Source organism: Pteropus alecto, unplaced genomic scaffold (assembly GCF_000325575.1).
Source record: "Pteropus alecto unplaced genomic scaffold, ASM32557v1 scaffold52, whole genome shotgun sequence".
In the NCBI taxonomy this organism is placed as follows: Eukaryota; Metazoa; Chordata; class Mammalia; order Chiroptera; family Pteropodidae; genus Pteropus; species Pteropus alecto.
In genome coordinates, this window is record NW_006433941.1 from 3505197 (window position 1) to 3532141 (window position 26945).

General features: G+C 39.1%; 1 protein-coding gene across 1 annotated transcript in view; it reads right to left on the reverse strand.

Annotated features, from left to right (window-relative positions):
* The window catches only part of SPECC1 (sperm antigen with calponin homology and coiled-coil domains 1), a 160450-nt gene that overhangs the window by 28337 nt on the left and 105168 nt on the right, over positions 1 to 26945 (reverse strand). Inside the window, exons 10-11 of the mRNA XM_025044345.1 lie at positions 25937 to 26093; positions 21495 to 21597 (exon numbers count right to left, since the gene is read on the reverse strand). Coding sequence (XP_024900113.1) covers positions 21495 to 21597; positions 25937 to 26093 — 260 coding nt within the window. The remainder of the gene's footprint in view (positions 1 to 21494; positions 21598 to 25936; positions 26094 to 26945) is intronic.

Below are 26945 nucleotides of genomic sequence, written 5' to 3' on the forward strand. Positions count from 1 at the left end.
TTTCCTCCTTTCTCATTTAATACTAGAGAGACTCCACCCAGACATTTCCTCCCTGAGGGCCTCTGGTTTTAGCAGGACGATACTTGGTCTATTTTCACTGCAAGTGCCCTGCTGCCTGAACCACCTAGCTGGGTCCACATTCATGCCAGCGCCCCTCCTCCCACCCCCGCCCAGCTGCTCACTAGCCGGACTGGCCTTGCACAGCCAGCACTGTCAAAAGAAGATGAAATGCCCTGGCTCAGCATGGGAACTTCGGGTCTCCTACAGCTTCCCGTGGAGCAGGCTTTCTCTCTAACCCTCAGCTTGGCTCCCAAAAGATTCTCTGCCATGTTCTACCCTCAGGCTCTGATTATGCTGAGAAACACTCTTCTGCAATTTTCTTCCCCTCCTTTCTTCTACTGCCTTTCTGTTATGTTGATTACTTTTCTTTCATTAATTTCACTAGTCTTCTTGGTTTACTTTTTCTTTAAAAAGGTCATGGTTATTTGCAGCTCTGCTGGTTCCACTCATCTAGAATGACCCCAACACCCACTTTCCGGGGTCAGTAATCTATTAGCACCCCTAAACCCAATCCTTCTCCTAGCTGAGAGCTTCTCTATATCCTCCAGTCACCCAAGTAAATGTTAAAACTTCTGATGAACCATCTGCACTAATGGGTCAACTCTCCAGGCTGGAAGTAGAGCCCAACCCATGGCTCTTCATCTATAATTATAGCCAGTAAAACGTTCATCAAACCCCTCTACGTGCAAGGTGCTGAGATAGACAAACATAATGAAGCCTGGCCCCTGGCCTGGATGGTTCACTACATGTAGCGGAGCAAGCAGGGCAAGGCAAGCTGAGTCTGGAATGTGGAGCTGTGATGCAGTCTAGGCTGGGGAGGGTGAGCAAACCGCGGACAGGATTCCCCAGCATTCTGGAAACACTGGAGACAAAGGTCTGTTTTTGCTGTCTTTTTTTGAGCTGAAAATCTGACTGAATAAAGCCTTGGCAAACAGAAATGTAAATTGCTCTAAGGAGGGAAAAACAAACCCCAATTGTGACCAGCTCTTAGTCTAAGACCTTCCTGTCACCAAAGTAGCATTAGACAGATGACTCAACTTTTCTGGCTTTTAGTTTCTTCATCTTTCAAACGAAGTGGTTAAACTGTATTAGTGGTTTTGAAATAATTAGCTATGGAAACTGTTCTACCAACTAAAGTTTCTGAGAGCTTTTTCTACAGTAGAGTTTGAAAACCACAAGATGAAATGATCTCTTACCAGCTCCTTTTGCGTTCTTCCACATATATTCTATCCTGCATTGTCCAATACAATAGTCACTAGCGTGTGTGGCTTTTTAAATTAGTTTAAATTAAATAAAATTTAAAGTTCAGTTTGTCAGTCACATTAGTCACCTTTTAAGTGTTCAAAGAGCAAATGTGGCCAGAGGCGACCTTACTGAGTAGTGCAGGTCTAGACACTCCCATAATCACAGAAAAGTCTGAGTAGACTGCACTGCTCTGCACTTATACAAACATGTATATTTATGTACATTTCCCTTCTTTTTATGCAAATGGTAGCATATTCTGTACCCTGCTTTTTCTCACTTATAAGATCTACAGAGATAGGTCCTTTCACAACATAGAAAGAAATAGTTACAGTATAGAGACCAAAAGATTGAATTCTAAAGCCAGACAGCAAAAGGTAAATCTTGGCTGGCCGCTTACTAGTTGTACAACTGTGAGCAATTACTTAAGCTCTTTATGCCTTAGTTTCCTCATCCTTAAAATGGATATGGAATAGATACCTCACAGGATTGTAATGCAGATTACACACACAAATAACATGTAAGGCATTTACAGCAACATCTGTCATATAGCAAATATTCAATAAATACTCCTTTAGTTTACATTAGCTACTTTGTTCTTTTCTAGTGGCTATGTATTGGTCCCTTACACGGATGGATACAATAGTCAGCTTAGGTTGTTTACAGTCTTTTGTAATTACTCTGTACACATGTGGATAAATGATGCTGGATTCTACTATACTGCCCTCAAAGAGGTTCTTCCACCTTATACTCTCCCTTACACAACATGAATGACTACTTACTTCCCTTTGCATTCATAAGAGAATATACAAAGTTTCAGAGAAAAGCATGGTTTTTTCTACACCATGATGCTCTAGCACTCCAAATAGAATATTTTTAGTAAGAGAAAACTTTTTTTTAAGGGAAACAGCACTTCTATATTTTTGGATGTGCTTACTAAGAAAACAATACGTAATAACTAAACAATTTGTTCTAAAGAATTTAGTTCCAAGACTAAGTTTCATTTATACTAGATAGTCTTCAACCCAATCTTCACCTCCCATCCCCGACCTCCCCTATAGAAAGACTGAATTCGGCCTCTGAAATTACAAGCTTTCTTGTGGCTAAACTACTTCTTTTCCCCAGGTGAACATTTCATGAATAAGAGAATGGAAAAAATATTCGCATATCCACTTGGGACTGTAATTGTCTAAACAGACTTACATGCTGTCCTGGGGGACAGAGAGGGAACGGTGGCAAACATCAAGGCCTTGTCTTTCTAAACGATGGCTTTTGGTGTTAGATAGTGTCATGCTGCAGTACCAGTTGCTAGCATATTTGATCTACAAAGGCCATGACCCCGGACCAGTGATTCATAGGGTGGAGAGAGGACAAAGGCATTTTAAATCAACCTCAGCCCACAGGAGGAGAAACGTTTTGTTTTTGAAAGTTTTATTTTAAAAATCTTGTTCTTTCTGAAGCTGGCAGGACATCTCACATTTACATACATAAGAAAAATGTGTGCATTGGCAATGTCTGGATGCAAATGATTCCTTTAAACGATACTTTAGAGCAGTGGTTCCCAACTTTTTTGGCATCAGAGACCAGTGCTCCTATGAGAATCTAATGCCTAATGATCTGAGGTGGAGCTGAGGCGGTGATGCTAGCGCTGGGGAGTGGCTGCAAATATACATAAAGCTTCACTTCCTCGCCTGCCACTCACCTCCTGCTGTGTAGCCCTGTTCCTACCAGTACTGGTCTGCGGCCTGAGGGATGGGGGGCCCTGCTTTAGACTCAGAAGACTCTGCTAACTCATGTCAAGCCTTTTAGTGGAGTCTAGTGCTCTCTCTAAAAGCCTGCCTGATTTTGCCCCCTGACTTTCTTCTGCATTTTGTAGGAATTTGGCAGGTTACAGCAGGCAGGAAATGTGTCAGCCTTCGGGGCTGCCAAGCTTAGCCCCATGCTTGGGTTTCTGATCTTCCCAGATGTGCCTAGCAGCTAGGCTTCTGAGCAGCAGCCAGTCCTTCAGGGCATGCAGGTCCCTCCTCTTCCAACCCATGTCCAGCCTCTACTCCAACCGTTTCCCTATCTGTTGCCCTCTTATCTCTAGTTCTTCAACACAGACTTTTATGGCTTTTATAGAACTCTGGAGCCCAAATCCTTGGTTACCAAAACACACTTTCCTTTTCCTAAGGACATGGAGGATTTACTCTCCTAGTCTTTCTAGTAGGTGGTAGTGATTGGGGGTGGGAGGTGGTCTATATTCCATACCTCTGAGAAAGGGGAAGAAAAACAAAGCAGTTAAATATCTACATTAGAAAGGATGATCCTCCCACATAGCCTACAAATATGAGTCGAATTCAGTCTACAGAGCCATTAAGGGTTTTAAAGCCTTGGTGGGAGCAACTGGTCACAAGATGGATGGATACAAAAGCAAAATGGATGACACATGCTACAGCACAGATAAACCTTGAAGATATTATGCTAAGTGAAATTATCCTGTCTCAGAAGGATATACTACTGTATGATTCTACTTATATAAGGTACCTGGGACTGGTAAATTCACAGAGACAGAGTAGAACGGAGGTTGCCACAGGTTGGGGGAAGGGAACAGGGAGTTAGTGTTGAATGGGTACAGAGTTTCATTTGGGGAAGATAAAAAGTTCTGGAGGTGGATGGTGGTGATAGCAGCATAACAATGTGAATGTACTTAATGCCACTGAACTGTATACTAAAAAACGGTTAAAATGGTAAATTTCATATCATGTATATTTTACCACAATAAAAAAAAAGCTCGAGATAATCATGCTAAGAGAGATAAGTCAGACAGAAAAAGTTGAAAACCACATGATATCACTTATATGTGCGATATAAACCTAAAAGCTACAAACAAACAGAGACTCATGGACATGGACAATAGACTAGTGGTTACCAGAAGGCAGTGGGGGAGGAGGGAGGAGGGAGGAAGATAGGATAAAAGGGGTCAAATATGTGGCGACAGAAAGAAATCCAACTATGGGAGGTGAACATGCAATGTAAATATATATATGCCTTACTGTTAAAAAAAAGAGAGAGAGACCAAGGACCACAAGAACAACAGAGCAAATGGGACATATCACATTCCATCTTACCACAAACCAGTAAAATAGTTAAGTGAATTTCATTTGACAACAATAAATTCTCCCTGTGTAATTAATAGTACTTTCAAGAATATGCTGCCCTATATAGCAAACTGCTAAGTAATCTTGCCCAATATGAATGTAAAGGGTCAAAGCATTCCTTTAAATCGCTGTTTAGTAGTTCTGCCTGGCAGTGTTCTGTTGTTTTGTCCATGGAACCCCAGTGCTACGAGGCTCTCTGTCCACTCTTGTAGTCTTGTAGTAGCATCACAGCCCTGCTCAGCACCATGTATGACGGGAATGTGACACCGCAATTTGTGTAGCACTGACTCCTGGCCTGCTCACATCTGTTCCTTCTCTCCTGCCTCAGCTTTCTCACCATCCTAACCCTTCCAGGTTGCTGTCTGATTCCATCTTCTCCAGCTCACGACACTCCAGATTTTTCCCCGGGTCTTTGGAGGCCCTCCTCCTCCCAGGCACAATGCTGGCTTTGGACTGCTCCCCTGGTAAGTGACCTGTCTGCTCAGCCCATGCACGGAGCCCTCCCTGTGACTGGCCCCAGAAAGCATACTTGCCAAGGGCAGCCAGGCCTTCGCTCTGACCCCATCTCTGACTTCTGACCCAAGTGGGGCTTGCTGAACCATTTCTCATTAATTCAACTGGCTTTTTTTTTTTTTTAATCTCTACATTTAAAATTTTTGATTTTGATGGAAAAGGGCTGTTTTACTCAAATTTGATAAGCACTGACTTTAGTGTTAAACATCACATGATGATTAATTACCCCATTATGAGACTCAGATTCAAAAAAAAACTCAGGCAAGAAGGGTTGAGCTTTTCCCACCTTTTCAACCCACATGCCTTACCGGGCATGCTGTCAGGTGACTGGAAATCAGGAAAAAGAAAACCAATTAGAAAAGTACACTAAAAACATAAAATATCTGGAATAAGACTAAATACATACTAATAAACTACAAGAAATGGGCTACATTTCTCTACTAGAAGAACTTTAAGAATTACATATAAAGCTGAACAATTTATAAGAAATACACCTAAAGGAGAACTAGGAAAGACTGAAAACAAAGAAAGTACAAAGACATATCACACAAATAAAAGCTGAACAGAAATGGAAACAGTAATACCAGTATCATAACATGTAGACCTTTAGATCAAAGGGTTTAACTAAAATAAAAGATAAAACCTACCAAGAAAAAGAGCTACAAATCCTTAAATCTAGTTTCAAAATATCTAAAGCGATAACTCTTAGAAATCAAATATTTTGACAAAAACCATAATCAAAGGAAGAGACTTCAATTCACCTCAGAATTCAATGGATCAATTGGCCACATATTGAAGGACACCATCTGGTGCCTACAGTGGGGCTCATGAACCACCGATGGTAGCTCTGGGCCACTCATTCTGGTCCCCTTGAGAACAAGGTGAGAGACCTGCTTTATATTGTGTAACTATAAGGTCCTTGCAAGGACTTTAATCAATAGAAAAGAGCATCCAGTCCGAAGGAAAATTTAAGTCTTCACTTCTAGAGAACAGGGAAAACTGAAGTTTCTAAATGAGAGGTTTCTCAACTTCTACCCAATAAAATTTCAGAAAACTTCTGGTTTTCATTGATCAGATGTGGTGTCAGAGTCTTATATGGATCTGTCCTGAGTATAGTATGTTCCTTTTGGCAAAGAAATAATTCTGTCACCAACCCTACTGGAGAAGGAGGTAAAATACTTACTGCATTTTTTGCCATGTACATTTGAGAGTGTTTTCATGCTTACAAACATCATAACAAAAATCACGTCTTATTAACACAAAACTTAATTTATACCTAAACCAAGCAACAACAAGCCAAATGTCCCTTTATTTCTAATAGAATATAAAAAATAATATACTTTGTATTAAAAAATAACTACAAGCAGAGATTCCCCCCCGCCTCCCACCCCAGGAATAAATACCCTGCTATATAGCATATAACATGACCAAATTGGAATTTTTGCTCCCAGCAACATAAGAATGTTTTCCCTGCTAGGAACTTAACATATAATGTAATACATATATATTAATTACATAAATGGACTAAAAGAGAAAACACCTTATGAATTGCTCATCAAATGCCAAAAAGGAATTTGATACAATTCTTACCTATTTCTGGATTTAAAAAAATTCTCAGTAAATTCAAAACAGAAGCTTTCTTTAATTGACAGAGTATCAGGAAGCAATATAAAAAATCACATTTAAAGGTTAGATATTACTATAAATAAAAAACAAGACAGGAATATCTACCATTGATAGCATTCAACATTTTCTGGACTTCCATGAATACAATTTAAAAAAAGGTACAAGAGGTATAAATATTGGAAAAAAGGAAAGAAGTTATTATTTGCTATAGTCTAGCTCGAAAACTCTAGAAAATTAACAAATATAATTAAATGATGAAAAATGTTGAGATGCAGAAATTATAACAGAAATATTGATAAGGATAGCAGCTAATATTTATGGGGTTTCTCTTATGGTACAGCACATTGGTAAGCACCTACTTACTGGTGGCGGTCTATGGTAGAGGACCAGACTAACAGATCTGTGGAAGAGACTAGAAAGTCCAGATATCTAATAAATTCCCATTTACGTCTGGATCTATCAAGTGGTTAAACAAACACTGTTAGATAAATGATGCCAAAACAAATAGCCATCCATTCAGGAAAAAAGGTTACAATATTATCTAGTAAGAAACAATACTATCTAGCACAAAATTCACAAGAAGAAAAAATTTAAATATTCAAAAAAGAATATCTGGAACCTCATAACAGATGAATATTGATATTTTTAAGGTGTAACAAGCTCTGGGACTTCTAGGTAAAGATGGCAGATTGAACAGATGCACTTATTTTCATTTCCTCTTGAAGCCCCCCCCCAAAACTGCACAGAGATTTCATTTTTCCCAAAGGCATTAATTGATGGGGAAAAGAGGGAAAACATTCTGGCAGCTGAAAAGTAGATGGACCAGAAATAACTAACAAAGCATATCTATGAAAACTAAATCTCAAGCCAGCAGTAGAAAAGAGCAGAGACTCAATCTGATTTCATTGCAAAATCTCCTAAAAGATCAGGAAACTGGTGGCAGGAGGTATGTCAGGAGGTGACTACGAAGCTTAAAATAGGAAGACTGGGTTAGAAATCTGTTTATAAAGCAGTTAGAGCTGCAGATGCCCTCTCTTCTCTCCCACCTGAAGCCTGGAGAGTAAAATGGCGTCTCTGGAGAGGAGGGTATTAAGCACAATTCTTATCTATTTCTGGATTTAAAAACAAATTCTCAGTAAACTCAAAACAGAATCAAGCTTCTTTTAGTTACTAGAGCATTTGTCAGAAAACAATACAAAAATCACATTTCAAGGTAAGGTATGAACAATTTCCTTAAAACAGAGGAATCAGAGGAAGTTACTGGGTGCCATGGTAGTTGACAGACCCTCCCATCCCCAGTCCCTTTCTCTGATTTGCTCCCACAAACCCTGGCTGTCAGGCCGATGCCTACAGCAGAAGACTGGAAGGTCCTTCTCTGGAGAATCTGACCAGCCCAAGAGGAGAGACCTGAAGACACTGACCTCAAGACTCTGTCAAGGACATGACACAAGCACCATACTCTACAGTGAAGACCAGAGTCACAAACCTCACACACATGCTAGGAGCTGCCAGTCAGTTTCGTAGAGCTCCACATTTACATGTCAGCAGACATTCAAGGACCACTGAATAAAGCCTCTAGCATATAGATACCAAGGGAACAGAAGAACTTGTAGGAAAGAATCTAGGCAGGGAGAAGATTTGGAGATAAAAAAATCTATTATCCTCAGCAAGATTAAATGATGATATTACATCTGTGAAAAAAGAACAGAATGCTATAAAAAATTCAGGGTCCAAAAAAGAACTAGAACTTAAAAATATGAAAGCAGATATATGCAATAGAATATTATATTATTCAGCCTCAGAAAGGGAGGAAATTCTTACGTGTGCTATGACATGGATAAACTGCAAGGACAGTATGCTGAGTGAAAAAAGCCAATTACAAAAGGACATTTTATGATTCTGCTTATATGAGGACTCTAAAGTAGTCGAATTCATAGAAACAGGAAGTAGAATGGTGGTTGACAGGGGCAGTTGTTGCTTATTGGGTAGAGTGTCAGTTTTACAAGATGGAAAAATTCTAGAGGTCGTTGCACAACAATGCAAATATACTTAAAACTAGTGAACTGTACACTTGAAAATGGTTAAGATGGTAAATTCTGTTGTGGGTATTTTATCACAACTAAAGATTTAAAAAAATTTAAATGACATAAAAAATATGATAGCAGAAATAAAACATTTAATAGAATTTAGAAGATTAAGCCAAGGAAGTGTCTCAGAAAATAAAACTGCAAAACAAAGAGATAGGAAAAGCTGAAAAGAGATATAATTAGAGGACCAAGCTAGGAGGAGTTCCAGAGAAAGAAAACAGAGAAGAAATTACCAAAGGAATAATTTAAGAAAATTAAGTCGTGAGTTACCTTACTGAAAAGGCAGTGAGTGCCCAGCATGATAGAAAGAAAAAAAGATACATACCAAGGTACATCACCCTGATTTTTAGAATGCTGAAACAACCAGCAGCTCCTATAGGCTTCTGGAGGTGAAAAACATTACATACAAAGTACCAGAAATATTTTGTTCTCACTGTAACACTAGAAACTAAAAGGCAATGGGGCAATGTCTACAAAAGTATGAAGGAAAATATCTTAAGAGCTAAAATTTTATATCCAACTAAACCATCAAGTGTCAGAGTAAAATAAAGGTGCAAAGTCATAATATTTTACCTTCCTTGAGCTCCTTCTCAAGAAGATACTGGAAGAACCAAAACAAGAAAAGAACAGGACATGGAACACAGAAGATCAAAAAGAAAGAGAGGCAAAGATATAAGAGTAAAGGGAGATCTCAGTTTGACAGCTGCACACCAACACAGAGGGTAAGCCATGCTGGAGGAGGTCAGAAGCTCCAGGAGAGAGTTCCTCAAGGTGAGACTGGTTGAATCCCTCACATGTATGATGTATGGAGATATTTTGTAAGGGTTTGGGATTGAATTAGTGATATGTACCGAGCATGTACCAAAACTCCAGACTCCCAGAAGGAAAGCAGATGTTCAGCATAAACCATAGTATATGTACCACCTGTCGAGGCACAAAGAGCTTCTCTTATCGATTCTGGGAATGGTGGGAACTCTCCTGAAATCCAAGTTACCAGACATCAGTCAAGGGCCAATCTTGCAAACAACCTTTGTCAGGATAGCCATCTCAGGCCTGTTACAAGCACTCTTTTCTGCACAGTGGCAAAAATGTGGCTGCCACAGCATCCAAGTTCTGCATTCCAGAGTAACCTTTCCAAGAAAATCCCTGAGAAGAGGCTGATTGGCCCAGCTCAGATTGGGTGCCTTTCCTTGGACCAGTCAGCAGTGAGCAGGGCAGTCAAGGTTGCTTCTTTGTCCCCACGTAAAGTAGATGAAGGTGGGAGAAGTCTCACCCTACCTGTTGTGTAAACAATCTCATTGGTATTTCTATACCTTTAATTCAATATTTTTGTTCAGAAAATCGTTTTTTATTACTCAGTTTCTTACGTGCACGTACAGAGAGTGAGAAAGGGGGCTCCTAAGCACGCTGGCTCATGAGATAAAACTAACCAGAAATATGGATGGCCAGGAGGTGACTGCATGCCTGCCACAACTTGGAACATAAAGCCTTTCATCTTCATTTTCCAGATAAATTTTACTTGCCTCAGAATGCAAGATGATACCTGGTGCCATTTAAAATGTCTACACAAATCGCTGTGTTTCACATATAGCTGCAGAAACCAAGACGCTGGGCGGCAAAAGGCCTCAACAGAGTAGATGCCAATGATGACATTCATTTTCTATTGAGAATCTATCTTTATAATGAAGTCAGGAAAAGAAACACTTTAATGACAATAAATCAAAGCATTTTACATTCTTTGAATTGTGCATGTAGTCCTCGGGAGACCTCTTTCAAAAGAGAAAACAACAACTAGAGCCCCAAATGGCCTGATATCGCCTAGGCTGCTTGCTATTGGACAAGTATGTGTTAGCACTTGTCTGTGGGAACTCAGAGTCAGAACAACAGAACTGCTGGCAATGTGGGTGTTCTTTCCAGATGCAAAATAAGATTTGTTTTGAATAATACAAACACTGTTTTATTCTCTAAAGGAGAAGAATATGTACCTCTTAGCTAATAGGTTAAAAATGGTTCAAAGATATCTTATTCATGCTTTTGTAAGAGCACAGCTATCTCCTACTAGCTGAACTCTTGCAATACAAATTAGGAAAGTGGACAGATTCAGATAAATTTTCAAGTGTGTGACTCGCTATCTGAACACTTGTTTCTTACTATCTGAGATGCAAGAAGTAAATCTGAATAACAGGAGATACTTGTGTACATCTTAATCTAAGGGAGGGGTTGGCCAACTTCTGTAAAGGGACAGATGGTAAATAATTTTGGTTTTATAGGTAATGTAGCCAAAAGGTCTCTGTAGCAACTACTCAACTCTGCAATTGTAGTATAAAAGCAGCTATAGGCAATATGTAAATCATTGGGTTCCAACTGTGTTCCAACAAAACTTTATTTATAAAAACTTGTGGTGGGCTGGATTTGCTCCCTGAACCATGGTTGGCTAAACCCTAATCTGAGATTTAAATCTAGTATAACAGGATCAGACCTACATTATTACTATTTCAAATGGCAAAAGCTTTGATATAAAATGTTCATTTTACTGTCTTTAAAAAGTAAGATGGGGCCAGGACCAAATGAAAAAATTCTGAGTTTTAGTATTCAGGATAAGAACATTTTAGGCCCACCACTTGGAAAATTGCCTATTTTCTGGAAAATGTTTTATCAGCCTTTTATGTTTATATTTTAATTGAAAAGATGTAGTTTTAAAAAATTGACTTAATTGTCACATGAGTTTGAAGTGCCATAGCAGACATGTGAATGGAGCCTAACTGGGCAGGCTTCCAAGGTCCATTCTGTTATATACTTAGGTAGACATGAGTGACTGGGGAATGAAGGCCCCATCCAAAGACCTCCCTTAGAACCTCCCTTGAACACCCATTTTACGGTTATAAATCACCCCTACATTGAGACACAAAGGAGTGAAAAGCCATAAAATAGCTGCTGGTTTGGTCCTGCCACAAGTGCCCAAGCAGTTAGTACTACCCTAACCTTTCCGTAACCTTAGCATCATTATGCCATCATTATAATATCATGCATATGCCTGGAAGTTCGTGAAGCTAATTATAACAGAGTGAATTCTGGGTAACTGCATGAGCAGTAGGCAAAGGGTTATATAACAGTGGAATATCTATCAAAATGACCTCTCATGCCAATCATCTAGCCCCACCCATCACGGCCACAATATAAGGTTTACTTCCGGAATTCTATGGCTCTGCAGCCGCCTTTGGTGTAGCCCATTTCTCTCTTGAAACCTAATCTTACTTTTTCCAAATTTGCTGATCTGTAATTCTTTTCTGTATTGGTGAAAAGAACTGAGGACCGCTCAGTGTCACCGGGACAACGCCAGATTTTAGATTGCCTCAATGGTAACAACTCTATATTTTAACTCCTTAGGTTCTCTGTTCTTCCACTTTACAATTTTGCTCAGAAAGGATGTGGTTTAATTATTGGCTGTAATACATCTTTATGGCCTTTTCCCTCAGACTTTTGCCCCCAATTATATGTTATAATGTAATATTTGATACAAAGAATATATTTGGGCTCTATATCATAATAATATAGTGGTTATCTGTGAATTCCACCTCCCGAATAAAAGTTAGAGTACAATACCTTGCATCTTTCTCTTTTACTTTATTTTATTTTGATTATTTTTTATTATACAAAGTAATACATGGGTAGGTTAAAGTTATAGTTTGATATGACTTATACTCAAATAGCAGTTTCCACCCTATCTACCCCTTATTCATTTCCCTGATCCACCTATGTAAGTTCTTCTAACTAACTACCTTTAAAAAAGAAACAGCTTTGATGAGATATAATTCACATATCATAAAGTTTACCCTTTAAAAATGTACAACTCAGTAGCTTTTAGTACATTCACAAAGTTATACAACCAACACCACTACCTAATTCCAGAACATTTTATCATTCCCAAAAAAGACCCTGTACACAGTCATGCCTTAAACTCCCTCCCTTACCCCGGGCAACCACTAATCTACTTTGTGACTCTATGAATTTGCCTACTCTGAACATTTCATATAAAGGGAATCATATAATATGTGGTCTTTTGCATGTGGCTTCTTTCCTTTAAAAAGATGCTATTAAAATTTTTTTCTGTTAAAGATTTATATGTTCATTGTAGACAATGAAAAATACACAGGAAAGCATGAACAAATTTAAAGTACTCATCCAGAGATAACCACTGTTAGCATTTATACAGCATTTGTATAAATTTCTTTTAGAGAACTGGATCATACTATACAGACTGTTTTAAAAACTAACTTTTGACTTAACATAGTATGCACACTTTTTTTTTGCACAAAGCGTGAGTTTTAAGCTTGATTCCCCTATTGTTAGAAATTTCTATCATTTCCAGTTCTTTTAAAATAATTTTAAATAAATAAAACTACAATAAACTTGCTTGAAATTATATTTTCATAGGCATTCATGATTATTTTCTTGAAATAATTCCTGTGTTAAAGGGCACACTCATTTTTGAGATTCCTGACATACATTGCTAAACTTCCCTCCCAAAAGGCAGTATTCATGTACACTCCCACCAATGGTGGAGCAGATTCTCATTCCGACTATTTCATCATGTGAAAAAAAATCTTACAATACGGTAAGTAAAGAAATGGCATCTCATTTTTTCATTTGTATTTCTTTGATTATAAGTGAGACTGAACAATTTTAATGCTTAGTCTGAAAAACAATTTTAATATTTTTGGCTATTTATAATTATCTGTTGGTGATTAAAAGAACGCTTTAATTTACATGGAATTCACTACAATGAGCTCAAGGATCGACAGCCACAGACAGCTGTCAGAGCCTGTGATACAAAGAACATACTCAGAACTCTGGAAGGCAGAATTATCATTTTAAGTCCCTTGGAGACAAACGAGGAACACAATGGAATGCAGGTGTGCAGGTGTGCACAACTGCAGGTGTAAATACTCTCCCACTGGGACACAGCAAAAGCCAAGTTACCATCACTCTTTTTGTGCTTGAACTCCCACCCAGAAGGCTTGAGTCTCATTTTCACTTGAAATAAATCCATTTTCCAAATGTTCAACTCTCTAATCTTTTCTCCAATGCACTGTGTACCTTGCCTACAACTGTCTCCAGCCACACAGGCCTGCGTTCTGTCCCTCCAACATATCAAGCTCCTTTCTGTCTCAATTGTTCCTGCTGCCTGATGCTCCTTCCACCCTATTTCCACTGGCCTGGCTCTTCCTGTCATTCTGGTCCAAGTGTACACATCACTGCAGACAGGCCTTCCCCATCTACAGTGCCCCCAGGCACCAATGCACTGTCTTGCTAAATTCTCCACAAGGCCCTTGGTCCTATTGCCCTGCCTTTCTCTTTTCTTTTTTGTTGTCTATTCCACTACCCTTAACCCACCTGCTTCCTGGAGGTCTAGACCTGGTTGCTGAGCATAGTATCCAGCAGCTGTTCAGTTGATATTTGTTAAGTGTATGTATGCACGCATGAATAAAATTAGTTTGGTGACTGTACCCCAGTCTTGAACTAAAACTAGTTTGGTTCTTCCAAAACCTAGATCAAAACTGTTGGGAGCCCCCTCCTGACGCCGCTGGCCTCAGCCTGATGCAGCCCTACTCCTAAGGCAATAGTAACTTCCAGTTCTTAACTACCACTGTCTCTACAGCCTCCACCAGGTTCCCACTAGTCCTCTGGCCCCAGTGCTTGGAAAATAAAATGATAAACTCTTCAAACTCTGATTCAGCGTTGGTTAAAATTAAGAGATAAAATGTGAACCACAATGCTATGCGACGGACTGATTTGGAAAGAAAGAGTCTTGTTGATAATTACATTTTCTTACTAAATTATCTTCACTAAATTATCTTAGTAAGGGAAAGATAAGAAAGAGATAGTCAAAGGATATTTTTATACAAGTGACTACAGAAACTCTGTGAAGAAAAACACTAGTCAGGAAGGGCAGAGGTCTTATTTGAGTTTAAACCCATGGAGCTTCTGTTACTCATCATAAATCACAAGTTATTCTGTTTACAGTTTCCTGAAAAGGAGCAAAGAGCTCCCTGGGCTATTCAATTATTCACTACAATTTTTTTTTAAGCTTTCTGTAACAAAGACTTTAACTATGAAGTATACCATGGCAACAAAGCTTGTAAAACAGGTTTTTTTTTTTTTTTGCAGGAAATAGCATTTATTTACTAATATGTAGAATGCTATAAGGAAATAAATGTACACTTAAGCAGTAAATGAACTCAAGAACCTTGAGATAAATAATCCACTGCTCGCTTGCTCGTGTGCGCGCGCTCTCTCTCTCTCTATATATATTTATATACATGTATGTATGTGGTGTAGGGCTTCTTGTTTGTCAGAAAGCTTCAGAACCGTTAAGTCTAGCCTTGTAGAACATTTGAAATAAGCAGTGCCTCTATACAGCAGCTCTGCCTTATCTGCGGTTTTGCTTTCCATGGTTTCAGTTACCCATGGTCAATTATGGTTCAAAAATATTAAATAGAAAATTCTAAAAATACACAATCCATAAGTTTTAAATTGTGTGCCGTTCTGAGTAGCATGATGATATCTCAGGCCCCCCCCTCTCCATCCTGCCTGGGATGTGAGTCACCCCTTTGTCCAGTGCAGCCACACTGTATACACGACCAGTCCGTTAGTCACTCAGTAGCCATCTTGGTTGTCAGATCTACTGCCTCAGTATCGGCAGTGCTTAGTTCAAGTAACCCTTATTTTACTTAATAATGGACCCAAAGTGCAAGAGCAGTGATGCTGGCCATTTGGAAATACCAAAGAGAAGCCATAAAATGTTTCCTTTGAGTGAAAAGGTAAAAGTTCTTGACTTAATAAGGCATATTATCTTACATCATCACAAGAAGGTTGAGTACAGTGTAATAAGATATTTTGAGAGACCACATTCATATAACTTTTATTAGAGTATATTATAATTGTCCTACTTTATTATTAGTCATTGCTATTAATCTTCTGTGCCTAATTTATAAACAACTTAACCATAGGTATGTATGTATAGGAAAAACTGCCCTATCTGCAGTTTCAGACATCCACTGGGGGTCTCTGAACATATCCCCCATGGATAAGATGGGGGAGGGGCAGGGACACTGTAAATCCAAACCCAGCTATGGAACCTCTTTCTCCATGGTGTCTGTGGACCAACTGAAACCTTCTAGCACTAAAACTTTAGTGCTTTGGTCCTACCAACACCCAGGAGATGCCACGGGACGGCGCTCTGCAGGTTTGAAGACAACAGCAGAGTCCTTGTTTCTCTCCCTGTCCTGATGCCCTCGGGCCTCAGCTAGGCTAAGGATGGTCAGTTTGCCTGGCCCACTGCCTTCCCTTAGCTGAGGAACATTGGCTTGTAACACACTGACAAATGGGCGGAATTAGCTCTAAATCTCTGCAAAGTCCTGGTACCTTCCAAGAAGCATGACTAGGTGTGGCTACTCCACACCTCTGCAGGTGGCATTTGGCTGCGTTCCTAGGGCCTGCTGTCCCTGGACTACGTGGCCTCACTGGTGATTTGGTCAAGGTCATAGGGGAAATTTAAAAGGGTGAGTTCTGCCAACACCCTGAGTAAACTTCGAGGCTTGGAAATGAATTCTTCCCCAGAGCCTCCAGGTGAGAATGTTGTTCAGCTGACACCTTCATTTCAGCCTACAGTACCCTGAGAACCCAGTCATACCGCGCTGGACTCTCTGACCTGTAAGAATTGTGAGCTCATCAGTAGGTACTGTTTTAAGTCACTGAATATGTGGTAATTTGTTACACAGCAAAAGAAAACTAAGATAGTGACTTAAGATGAAAGCAATAAAAAAATCCTTGGCCATTTCCATCCAAACTATTTTCAAATTATGTTTCTTATAGCCAACTTAGGTATCATTTTACATATTTCTTTCTTTCTACTACGATACTGCTCTAATGTTCTAATTTTGGCACTTTAAATCTGCGGCCTATAAAACTTTAAAACACAGCCTGGTAAAACTTGCTAAAAGTTATGGATTCTAGCTTTGGAGAGGCAGGTGAGATATATTCAATCCTTACCTATGCCCTTGACCAAATAAATCACCAGTGAGGCCACATAGTCCAGGGACAGTAGGCCCTAGGAACGCAGCCAAGTGCCAGAAGTGTGAGGTAGCCCTACCTAGTCATGTTTCTTGGGAGGTACCAGGACTTTGCAGAGATTTAAAGCTAATTCCACCCATTTGTCAGTGTGTTACAAGTCAATGTCCCTCAGCTAAGGGAAGGCAGTGGGCCAGGCAAACTGACCATCCTTAGCCTAGCTGAGGCCCAAGGGCATCAGGACAGGGAGAGAAATGACAAGGAGGACCCTGCAGCACCACACTTGTCATTGTCGGCTTCAAACCTGCAGAGTGCCATCCCGTGGCATCTCCTGGGTGTTGGTAGGACCCAAGTACTAAGGCTTTAGGGCCAGAAGGTTGAGGTTTCCTATCAGCCAGGAACCTCTGTCAGCTCCTTCTCATGTGCTCCCACCAACAGTGCACTGAGTTCTTTTTATGCTGCAGAGAAAACACTCAGCTTTTAATGGGTTATTGTGTTTGGTCTGCCCAGGTAACTTCCCTTTGCCATATGCATAGAGGAGGTTTTACAAGGGCGAGGGTCACCTGGGGTCTCTTAGGATTCTGCCCATCATAGCCATCATCTTGGTTTTCTGCCCCTTCAGAACCCTAACTGGTATTTGCCTTAGAGGTGGAAATTTCTGTCCTAACCCTAAATTGGAACTAAAAGCAGACAAGAAAGGGAGATGCAGGGGCTCCATGGGACAGGTCTACCCCGGTTTGGGATGTAGCTAACAGGCATAACAAGCACCAAGCTCAGGACTGAGTGTTAAATTTGCAGGGCTTTCCTGGAAATCTGTCTTTTTCAAAAAAAGATCCAAGGAAGTCTAAATTGAGCGGAATGTCTGGAAGGGTCTCCTCTTCGATGAGCACCATTTCATCTCAGTGCAGCCTCACTCCACAGTGAGTGTACGCTCATGTTCTTTCACTCGGCCTCAATCCTGGAGCTACCACAAGACACCAGAAAGCCGAACCCGGGCTCAGTATGTGGGTCTGGCTGGCTATTCTACCTGAGTGCTGCTAAACTGGAGTGGCCACCTTGAGTTACTTAAATTCCAACTGACATAGTTGCTAAAGTGATGACCTCCTCATTCTGACCTTCCAAGCCTAATGCTTGGTGTGAGATAAACCTTGATGAAAACACAAATGTCCTCACCTCCTTCAGGCGAGGTGAACCATTCATTGCTCAAATGTCACCTCCTCAACCTTTGTATTAAAATTGTATCTCTACCCAACATACCCAATCCTCCTTCTCTGCTTTATTTTTCTCTACTGTGTATACCACCTTCTAATATTGTACAATATTTTACTTTTTTATTTTAATTGACACTCCCCATGAGAATGTAAATTCCATGAGAGCAGAGATTTTGCCCATTTCATTTACTGCTAATTTCCTAGCACCTGAAATATTATCTGGCACTGAATAGGCTCCTCAATAAAAATTCATTAAATTAATATGTGGAGTTTTAACATAATCTATCACGCTTTATATTGGTAGAGTAAAAACAAAGTTATTTTAAGTAGAACTACATGTGGCTACTGGTTTTCAAAAAGACTGTGAACCATCTGAACTTTCTACAATTTTCTTTTTGGCTTCTTAAGTCTGAGAGAACAAGACTTATGGGGCATCTTAGACAAAAAGGTCTAGACAGAGAATATTTTATGAAGAGTACATAAATTACATACATACGATTTATATTTCTCTCTAAATTTACAGAGATTTAACAATGAATGAAAAGTATTCTTCAGGCAAAATGAGTTTTGGGTTTCAACAAATGTAAAACACTTTGAGAACTAGTTTAAGATGTTCAAAAACCAAAAAAATATCACTGGAAATATTCTCGCTGTTAGACTAGAAATATCTTATTGTATAATTCCTCCTTGTAATATAATTATAACAACATTATATGTTAAAGGGTTAATTTCTTTTGGAAATTTTAAATGCCTTTTCATATCCATTCTAGCACTTCTCTCAATCCATTTCTGTAAGGTGGGGTAATGACAGTGCAGTCACCATCAGTGGTCACTTCATTCCTAGAGGACTGCTCCTTTTCATCTTCAATTCTGCTACCATTCCTACTTCCCTTACACTAAGACCTCCTGTACTCAGCTTCTTCTCCCTAACTTCTTATTCTTTCCATTTCCACAACAGCATGGGGGGCATGCTGAGGGATGTTGCTACTGAGATGGCCTTCCTTTATGGGATGGTTTCAAGCCTTAGAATGGGACTGAAGCACAGAGTGGATGGAATAGCTAAAAGAAACAGCAATGAGTGAGAAGCAAGTTTGTAGGTTGGGAGCCTCTATTATTGGTCATTAATGACTCATTTTCTTTCTTTCCTTTTTTTAACAGAAAATGAAAAGAAGGTAATATCAAAGATACAAGACATGTTTCTTCTTGAGTAGAGAGAGTATGATTTTGCTGCTGCTACAAAGAGAATCCCAGCTCTGCAGCTTTTTGACCCTCCGGGCTGGATCTTGGCTGAGGCCTGTGTCATCTTTCTTTCTTTTCTTTTTTTTCCTCTCCTCTCCTTCCCTCCCTCCCCCTCTACCTCTCTCCCTTTCTTTTCTTCTCTTTCTCCTTCCATTCCTCCTCCTCTCCCTCTCTCTCTCTCTCTGTCTCCCTAAAAGCTTGAGGTTGGAAAAAAAGTGCTGTGGTGCCAGCATCATCAGAATTTTTAGCAAAATGGGGTAAAGGGATGGGAAAGCTGAGCCTGAATGAGAAGAGTGGAGTAGCAGTTGGCAATTTTAAAGAAGGTGTCTACTTAATGGGAAAGGTAAAAGAATCCAACTTCTAGAAGAAAACATAGAAAAATATTTTCATGACCTTAGAGAATAGAAAAACTTTCTTAAACGTGATACAAAAATCACTAACCATTAGAGAAAAGATCGAAAAATTAGACTTAATTAAGAATTTTGTTCAACAAAAAAGCAGAAATTTAAGCTACCCTAGGGGATGATATTTGTAATAATACATCTATTTGACAAAGGACTTGCATCCAGAATATATAACAAACTCCTGAAAGCAGTAAGGAAAAGAAAGGCAATTTGATTTTTAAAATGGACAAAAGACCTGAGCAGGCACATCTCCAAAGGGAATACCCAAGCTCAAGCTCATTAGCCAACAGAGAGATGCAAATCATAATCACAATGAGAGACCACTATACGCTCATCCAAGGACCAGGAGTAAAAAACTGACAACACTACATATTTGTGAGAATGCAGAACAACAAATTTCCCATACAGTGCTATTGGGAGGTAAACTGTACAACTGCTTCAGAAATCTGTTTGGCACTATCTACTTGAATATATGCATACCCTACAGCTCAGTAATTCCATCAGTTATAGATCCAGAAGGAATGGGCACATTTATGTTCTAAAAGACATATATAAGAACATACAAACACTATTTATAATAGCCCTAGCATGGAAATAACCCACTTGTCCATCAACGGTAAAATGGATAAATAAATAATAGTATGATCATATAATAGGTTATTAAATGGTGAAGAAAATGAACTATAGCTATGTGCAACATGGACATGGATAAAACTAAAGCTATATGCAAAAGCTATCTGGCTATGCAACAAGCTATACGGATAAATCTTAGCATTGTGTGAAAAAAGCCAGATACGAATATTAGTTTTTCACTGCATTTTATAAAGTTCGAAGGCAGGCAAAACTAACAGCATATTTGTAGAAAACTATACAATTACTACTACTATACTACTTTTGTAGAAAACTATGAGGAAAATTGAGAATAACAGCTATTGTTGGGAGTAGTGAGGGGTTAAGATTAAAAAGTCACAGCAACAAACGGATAAGACAAACAAACGAAAACCCACAGGGGAAACAGTTTAGTGGTCACCGGAAGGAAAGGGGGGAGGGGTCAAACATACGTTGACAGAAGGAGATTTGACTTTGAGTGATGCACACACAAGTAATATACAGATGATGTATTATTAAATTGTACACTTGAAAGCTATATCACTTTATTAACTAATGTCACTCCGATAAATTTAATTAAAAATAAATAGCGATTTAAAAAGAAAAAAGGGTTTGGGGGAACTGGCAGTGCTCTATTTCTGGACATGAGTAGTGATTGCATGGATTTTCACTTCATAATTCATGAAACTAGTAGATGTACTTCTATCTTTATATATGATATTTGATAATGAAAAAGCTTAAACTTATATCGGGTATTACTTTTCTTGTCTAATTTTCACAAAAAATAAACACTGTTCTGGTAAACTTAGACTCCTAAACTAAATGCCAACAACTCTAAAAGTAATACAGAAACTCTGAAGGCTCAGTTACGCGGGACCTTTATGTGAATTTTAAAAAGGCACCTTCTTTGGGAAGATGATTCAGTAAAAGCTGTCTCTCTAGGCTGAAGCAGACTGTTAGCACTGCTTAGGGAACTTTTATCTTCTCTGAGCAAAAAAACCAAAAAACCAAAAAAAAGTATCCCTTCTCAGAGGAGATGTAGGTCCACATTTATGTATAATGTTTGTTGGATAGACTGCAGACTGACTTTTGGTCCCACTTGCCTTTTTGTCTGGGTACCTACGTGCAGCGCACAAATAGCAAACTCTGCCTGGCAGCCCTGCCCAGGAAAAAAAGAAAGATGACAATTACATGCACACCTGCCCATCTGAGCACATGCACACACACAACTCGTACTGGCACTGGATGCCTACTGCCCAGACCTGGCTAGACATGGCTGACACTGCCCCTTACCGCATAACCTTCTGTCTTCTTCTGGCACCATTTCAGTAGAGCATTGCGCTTGGAGCCGCCATATTCCCGGGCCAAGGCGGCCAGAGGATCTCTTCTTTCCACACTGGTTAGAAAGAAGAGCACATAGTAAAGAGAAGGCGCTCATTTTTAGAACCCTCAAATATATGAGAAATAATTAACTAGATTAGAAAAGCAAAAGTCTAGGTTATTCTAAGTGAAACTAAAGAAAAACAACTAACTCAGTCACATTAACAAAATATTTTTTATTATGTCTCGTGGTATAAAAGAAAAATTAAATTGTGTTTCTTGGATGTCAGAGGTCTGAGGAAGAGGTTTTTTTTTTTTTTTTAAAAATCCACATTCTGCTCTATCCCTCTAGCCTTTTATTTATTTAAGTACAGTATCATTTTAATTAAAGACACCAATAAAAAATACTCTGCATGTTTTAAAGGCTACACCCATATCCATATATCATATGAAAGGTAGATTCGAAGGGCATTTTTAAAACATCAGATTGGCTGCTTTAAAGGAGGTGACGGGAATGGAGATGAAAGGTGAAAATTACTCAAAAGAGGGGCTTTGCACATTCCAAAGGTGATACTCATACTCCTTAGTTTGTGGTACATTAACTCAATTCTGAGCTCCCATTTAGCCAAAGAAAGTGATTTTACTTAATACCATGGCATTCCAAGAGCAAGAGTTTAAGTGCCCCATCCTCAATTTTCTGTAAACATCTATGTTAATTTTTATGCTACCTAAAATTATCCAAATACTAAAAAGGATTTAAGATCATACAGTTTATTCTGTGATGAATGTCATGAAATAAGAATTATACTCCTATTGCATTTCGAACAGCACTCTATTTCCCTGTACCTTGTGCAGGAGTGCAGGCATAGAGCAAGGAGAACAGAGGGCGGTGCGTCTCTGGAGTATCAACTGTAGCAGGCAACAACTGAAGAGTAACAGGATTTACTCTGAGACGTATACATCATCAGGGCACACATACAAGAACGTTCACAGCAGTAATGTAGGGAAGAGGCAAGAGAACTAAAATGTTAAATCAGGCTAAATTCAGAGACTGCAATATGCTGGTCAGCTCTATGCCAGACCACAAGGAAACCTGAAGAACAAAGGAAGATTTCTGCTGGGATTACTAACAAACCATTTACCAGTACTGTGAAAGAAAAACAGTCTTTAAGTCATGCCCGACACAAAATAAAATCACTCATTCCCTACAGCTGAAACCATGGAGAACCTAGGGATCAAAGGCTGAGAATTGCCAGCAGGCCTTTTGCACTACATATTCTTACCTTTACTCCTACATACTCTCATCCTTCCACACTGTATGTCCATACCATCAATGGAAAATGGGTGAACAAAGTCTTTAAACTGTAATTCACAGAAACTAGCAATGGTATATAAACTGAATTTCCTGAACACTCAGGGTCCCTCTCAGTGTCTTTTTCTGTCTCCTTCATTATCTTTTACTCTGTCCCTCTACTGTCTCCATCCCTCTGAGTCTCTCTCAGGCTCTCTCACGCTCTACCTCTAAGAGGAGACCACACTCTGTCTATGGAGTATCACCCCTTCTCTACAAACTTTCTTTTTGACTCTATCTCTGGCATGCATTTGCATTCTTTCTTGCGCTCAGCCAAGAACCTTCTCTCTGGGTGCAGGGCTTGAGCTCCCCGCTGCCCCCGCTTCCACTTGGGGGACTCTGCCCCGTCTTGCATGAGCAGCACTTTTTATAATAGCAAAAATTGGAAAAAAACAAAGGTACATCAGGAAAATAGATAAACTATGATATGTTCACACAATGGAATACTGTATAATAATAAAAACTAATGAATTACAGATGCATGCAATAACTTGAATAGCAGGAAACATTTTTAATTAAAAAACCCACAATGTTTCCATGTATACAAAATTTTAAATATGCTAAATAACATATTGTTCGAGGAAATAAAATATATGGTGAAACTGTAAAGAAATACAAAGAAAGACATATATAAAATTCAGAATGGCAGTGACCATAGAGGCGGGCAATGGAGGGGCAGAGAGGTGATGTAAATAGAAGAGGCTGATACGAAATTTCAAAGGTAATAATTTCAAAGGTACTAATAATTTTCTTCTTAAACTGGAAGATGGGGTATCCAGGTGGATCTCCATTGTGTTGATATTCTTTACATCTTACAAACATTTTATTATTATTTTGTATGCATCCAATACTAAATAAAAATATTTTAAATGACTTAAAAAGGGGTAATGGAAAGATTCCAGACCTTGGCTATCTGAATCAAGGTTGAGAGATTTTAAGAAAAACTTTATACTTAAAACTTTTCTTGTATAATCTGATGACTGCTTTTCCTTGTATTTGGCATATTTGTAAACTCAAGTTCATGAGTTTCTGTGGTCAGAGTCACTGTTCACTTTGCCAGGGTTTACTGTGCCTGGTCTCATTTCATGTCATAGAGCAAAATATCTAGGCTCAACAAAAATAGAATACTGAAATGAAGGTTTAAAAAAGTTTCTGCATAAATCTATGACTAAAACATCTACCAGACAGCTTTCTTTAAAAAACAGAGCTAACTAGATAGAATCGCAAAAAAAAAAGAGAACTTCTAAAGTGAGTAATTTCTATTCAGTCATTGGTTTGACTCAATGACATGAATGTAAACACAAATAAATTAATTTCACTAATTTAAGCTTTCATGATTAAGGGTACAATATAAATAGCATATTAATATACACACAGTCTTTTGTATGCATTTCTGGCATAAAGAAAAGAACGATTATGGAATAGCACAAATTCTGGTCCTTAACACCTGTTTTGATTATTTAAATCTTTTGCACATAAACAAGACGGATATGTAATATCTGAGGCTTTAAATTAAACCTCTGAATGATATGACTTCATCTATTTGGTTTCAAATACAGTCTATATGCAAAGGTATGACAAGAACTGGACTTATTCAGACTTTTACAAAATCCTCTTCTAATACTCATAATGGTAGTTATAATGTCTGTTAAAAAGCCATTATTCCTAGAGTAGCCAAATCCTTATTCATAAGTATTTACTAAGTGAAATGCTATGTGTGTAGCACAACGCAAGGGGTTGAGAATGCCACCAAAATGTAAGATGAAGTATTTATTATCCACTAAATTACAGCCTAAATGGGGGCAAAGGCATGCATGCTATGCAACAGTGAATTAAATACCCAAATGAGTATAAAAACACCAAAGGCAAAGAAAAGGGGTGTTGATGCTAGCAGGGTAGTTAGCAAAAATCTCACAGAAGGTTTGACCTTGAAGAAGTGGTATTTAAGAGTGTGAAAGGATGAAAGAAAGACAGTTCAGGTCAAAACCTTGTAAGCGATCAGAAATGCTTGCAATATGTTGCAAAGGCAGAGAATAAAACAGGCTTTGATGGAGTGAAGGGCTGAGACATTCTGACAGGGGAGCTGAGATGGGGCTAAGTTGTGGAAAATCTAGAAGATTTGGCTAAAAAGTATGGACCAAAGTGCAGATAACAGAATCATGGGAGGTTTCTGACAGGGTCTGCACAAGATTCACTCAGTGTGACTCAATATGAAGAAGCAGGAAAGCGAGCAAGGGTGGGGAAGTAGTTGAAAGAGGTTTGCTATGGCCTGGGTGACCACAGCACTGAGAAGGGAGGAGGTGGGAGAGGTGTGAGAGCAAAGACAGGCCCTTAGAGACTACTCCTGGCAGTCTCTGTCCTCTCCATCGCCCACTCCAACCATCACATCACTGTTGAAGTACTCTCTAAACACTAATTTTGAAATGCCCCTCCAATCCTCCTTATACGCCACTCTTTATACTGTACCACTATCGCTATTCAAAATCAAAAGCAAAATTCCACAAACTTAATGGTTCCCCACTGCTTTACCAAAATGAGTACAGACCTCTTACCTTGGCAATGAAGACCATTTGCAATATGGCTCTAACTTGCCTTCCCAACTGTGATATCGTAACCATCTATCCACTTCCCAGCCAATAGTGATTGGACAGCCTACTGTATATATGCCAGGGTTCCTGCCCCATGAAGCCTACAGTCTCATTCAATCAAATGAAACCACCTCTAGTTTCCTGATCATTGTGCCAGAGCTCCTTGTGATGATACTATCTGGGCCACTGGCAGAAATGCTGCTTCGTCTATCCAGACTCCTTGATCCAAACAACAACCACCCAAGTACTCTGCTTATACTTCTTTTTTCTACACCCCTTTATTTCACTTTGCACAGTACTACTGTCCAGTGCCCTCCTCTCTTGCTGAAGGCAGCTACTGTGTCTTAATCATTTTTATTCAGGAAATATTTGTAGAAGTAAACTGACAGTATGGGACAAAAAAAAAAACCAGAAGAAAAAATACAAGGTTATTGGCTCAGTGATTTTCTGATTTCTCACTGTTTAAAAATTGATACCTGAGTTTGCTTTGTGGTTTCAGGCCCCCAGTGGAAGCGCTCAGCAGTCTAGTGTTCCCGAAGCCAAGCGAAGGGGGTCTGCTCAGTGACTCAAGCGAGGGACTCTTACGGAGATAAGGGTCTGGTTTCAGGTCCTCAGCCCTTCCTTTTAGAAGATCTGTGTGAACAATAACATAATCATCTATTCCTGAAGAAGAGAAATTTGACTGGTCATCACACTGTTTTCTCAAACACAATTCTCATTTTATTCTCTTGTACAAATAGATAATATAGATATATAGATGTAGTTTCTGGATTAAGTAATAAAAATGCAAATAGAGACATGGTATTTTCTAGAAAGGCTTCTCCAGGCAGGACTGATTATATAATTCAAAGAGACTAAAGCCAAATAAGTCCCTTGTTCAAAAACTGTTATAAATTTCAAGACTGCATCAGCAGAGCACTGAGCTTAGGCCTTTCTCAAGGGTCTTGTGCAACTATACAGGTCGCGCAACCACAGAGCCAGCGCTGCCCTCAAGTCAAGTCCTGTTTTAATCAACATGCCTCTGAGAGAGAAGGCTGGCAGAAAGATGCCTAATGCAATTACCAGGTCACAGATGGCAGCAGATGAAAAGCTGGGAACCAAAAATGATAACTATTTTACAAGAGAAAAAACCATTCTAATCACAGGGACTGGTTTGCTAAAAGTAAGTAAAAATAATTCTTTTAAGGCTCCTCTTTGCTATCATATTAGCCTGAGTTAAAACAGGTAATGAAACAGGCCAAATCCTCCAAATATTTCTTAACAGACCTCGAAAGTATAGAATAGGAGAAAATTTCTAGATTGTCTAGTTTGTATTTACAGAGGAAACGGGACTTGCTCAGTGCTGCTCAATAGGCCAGTACCAGGTCTGGCCCATGGTCACCTCCCAGGATACCATAAATAGTGATGGAAAAAACAAGACTTGTACAGCTAATGGCCACCAATTATGGGTAGTAAAATTGGGAGTGATGCTAATTAGCTCGGAAG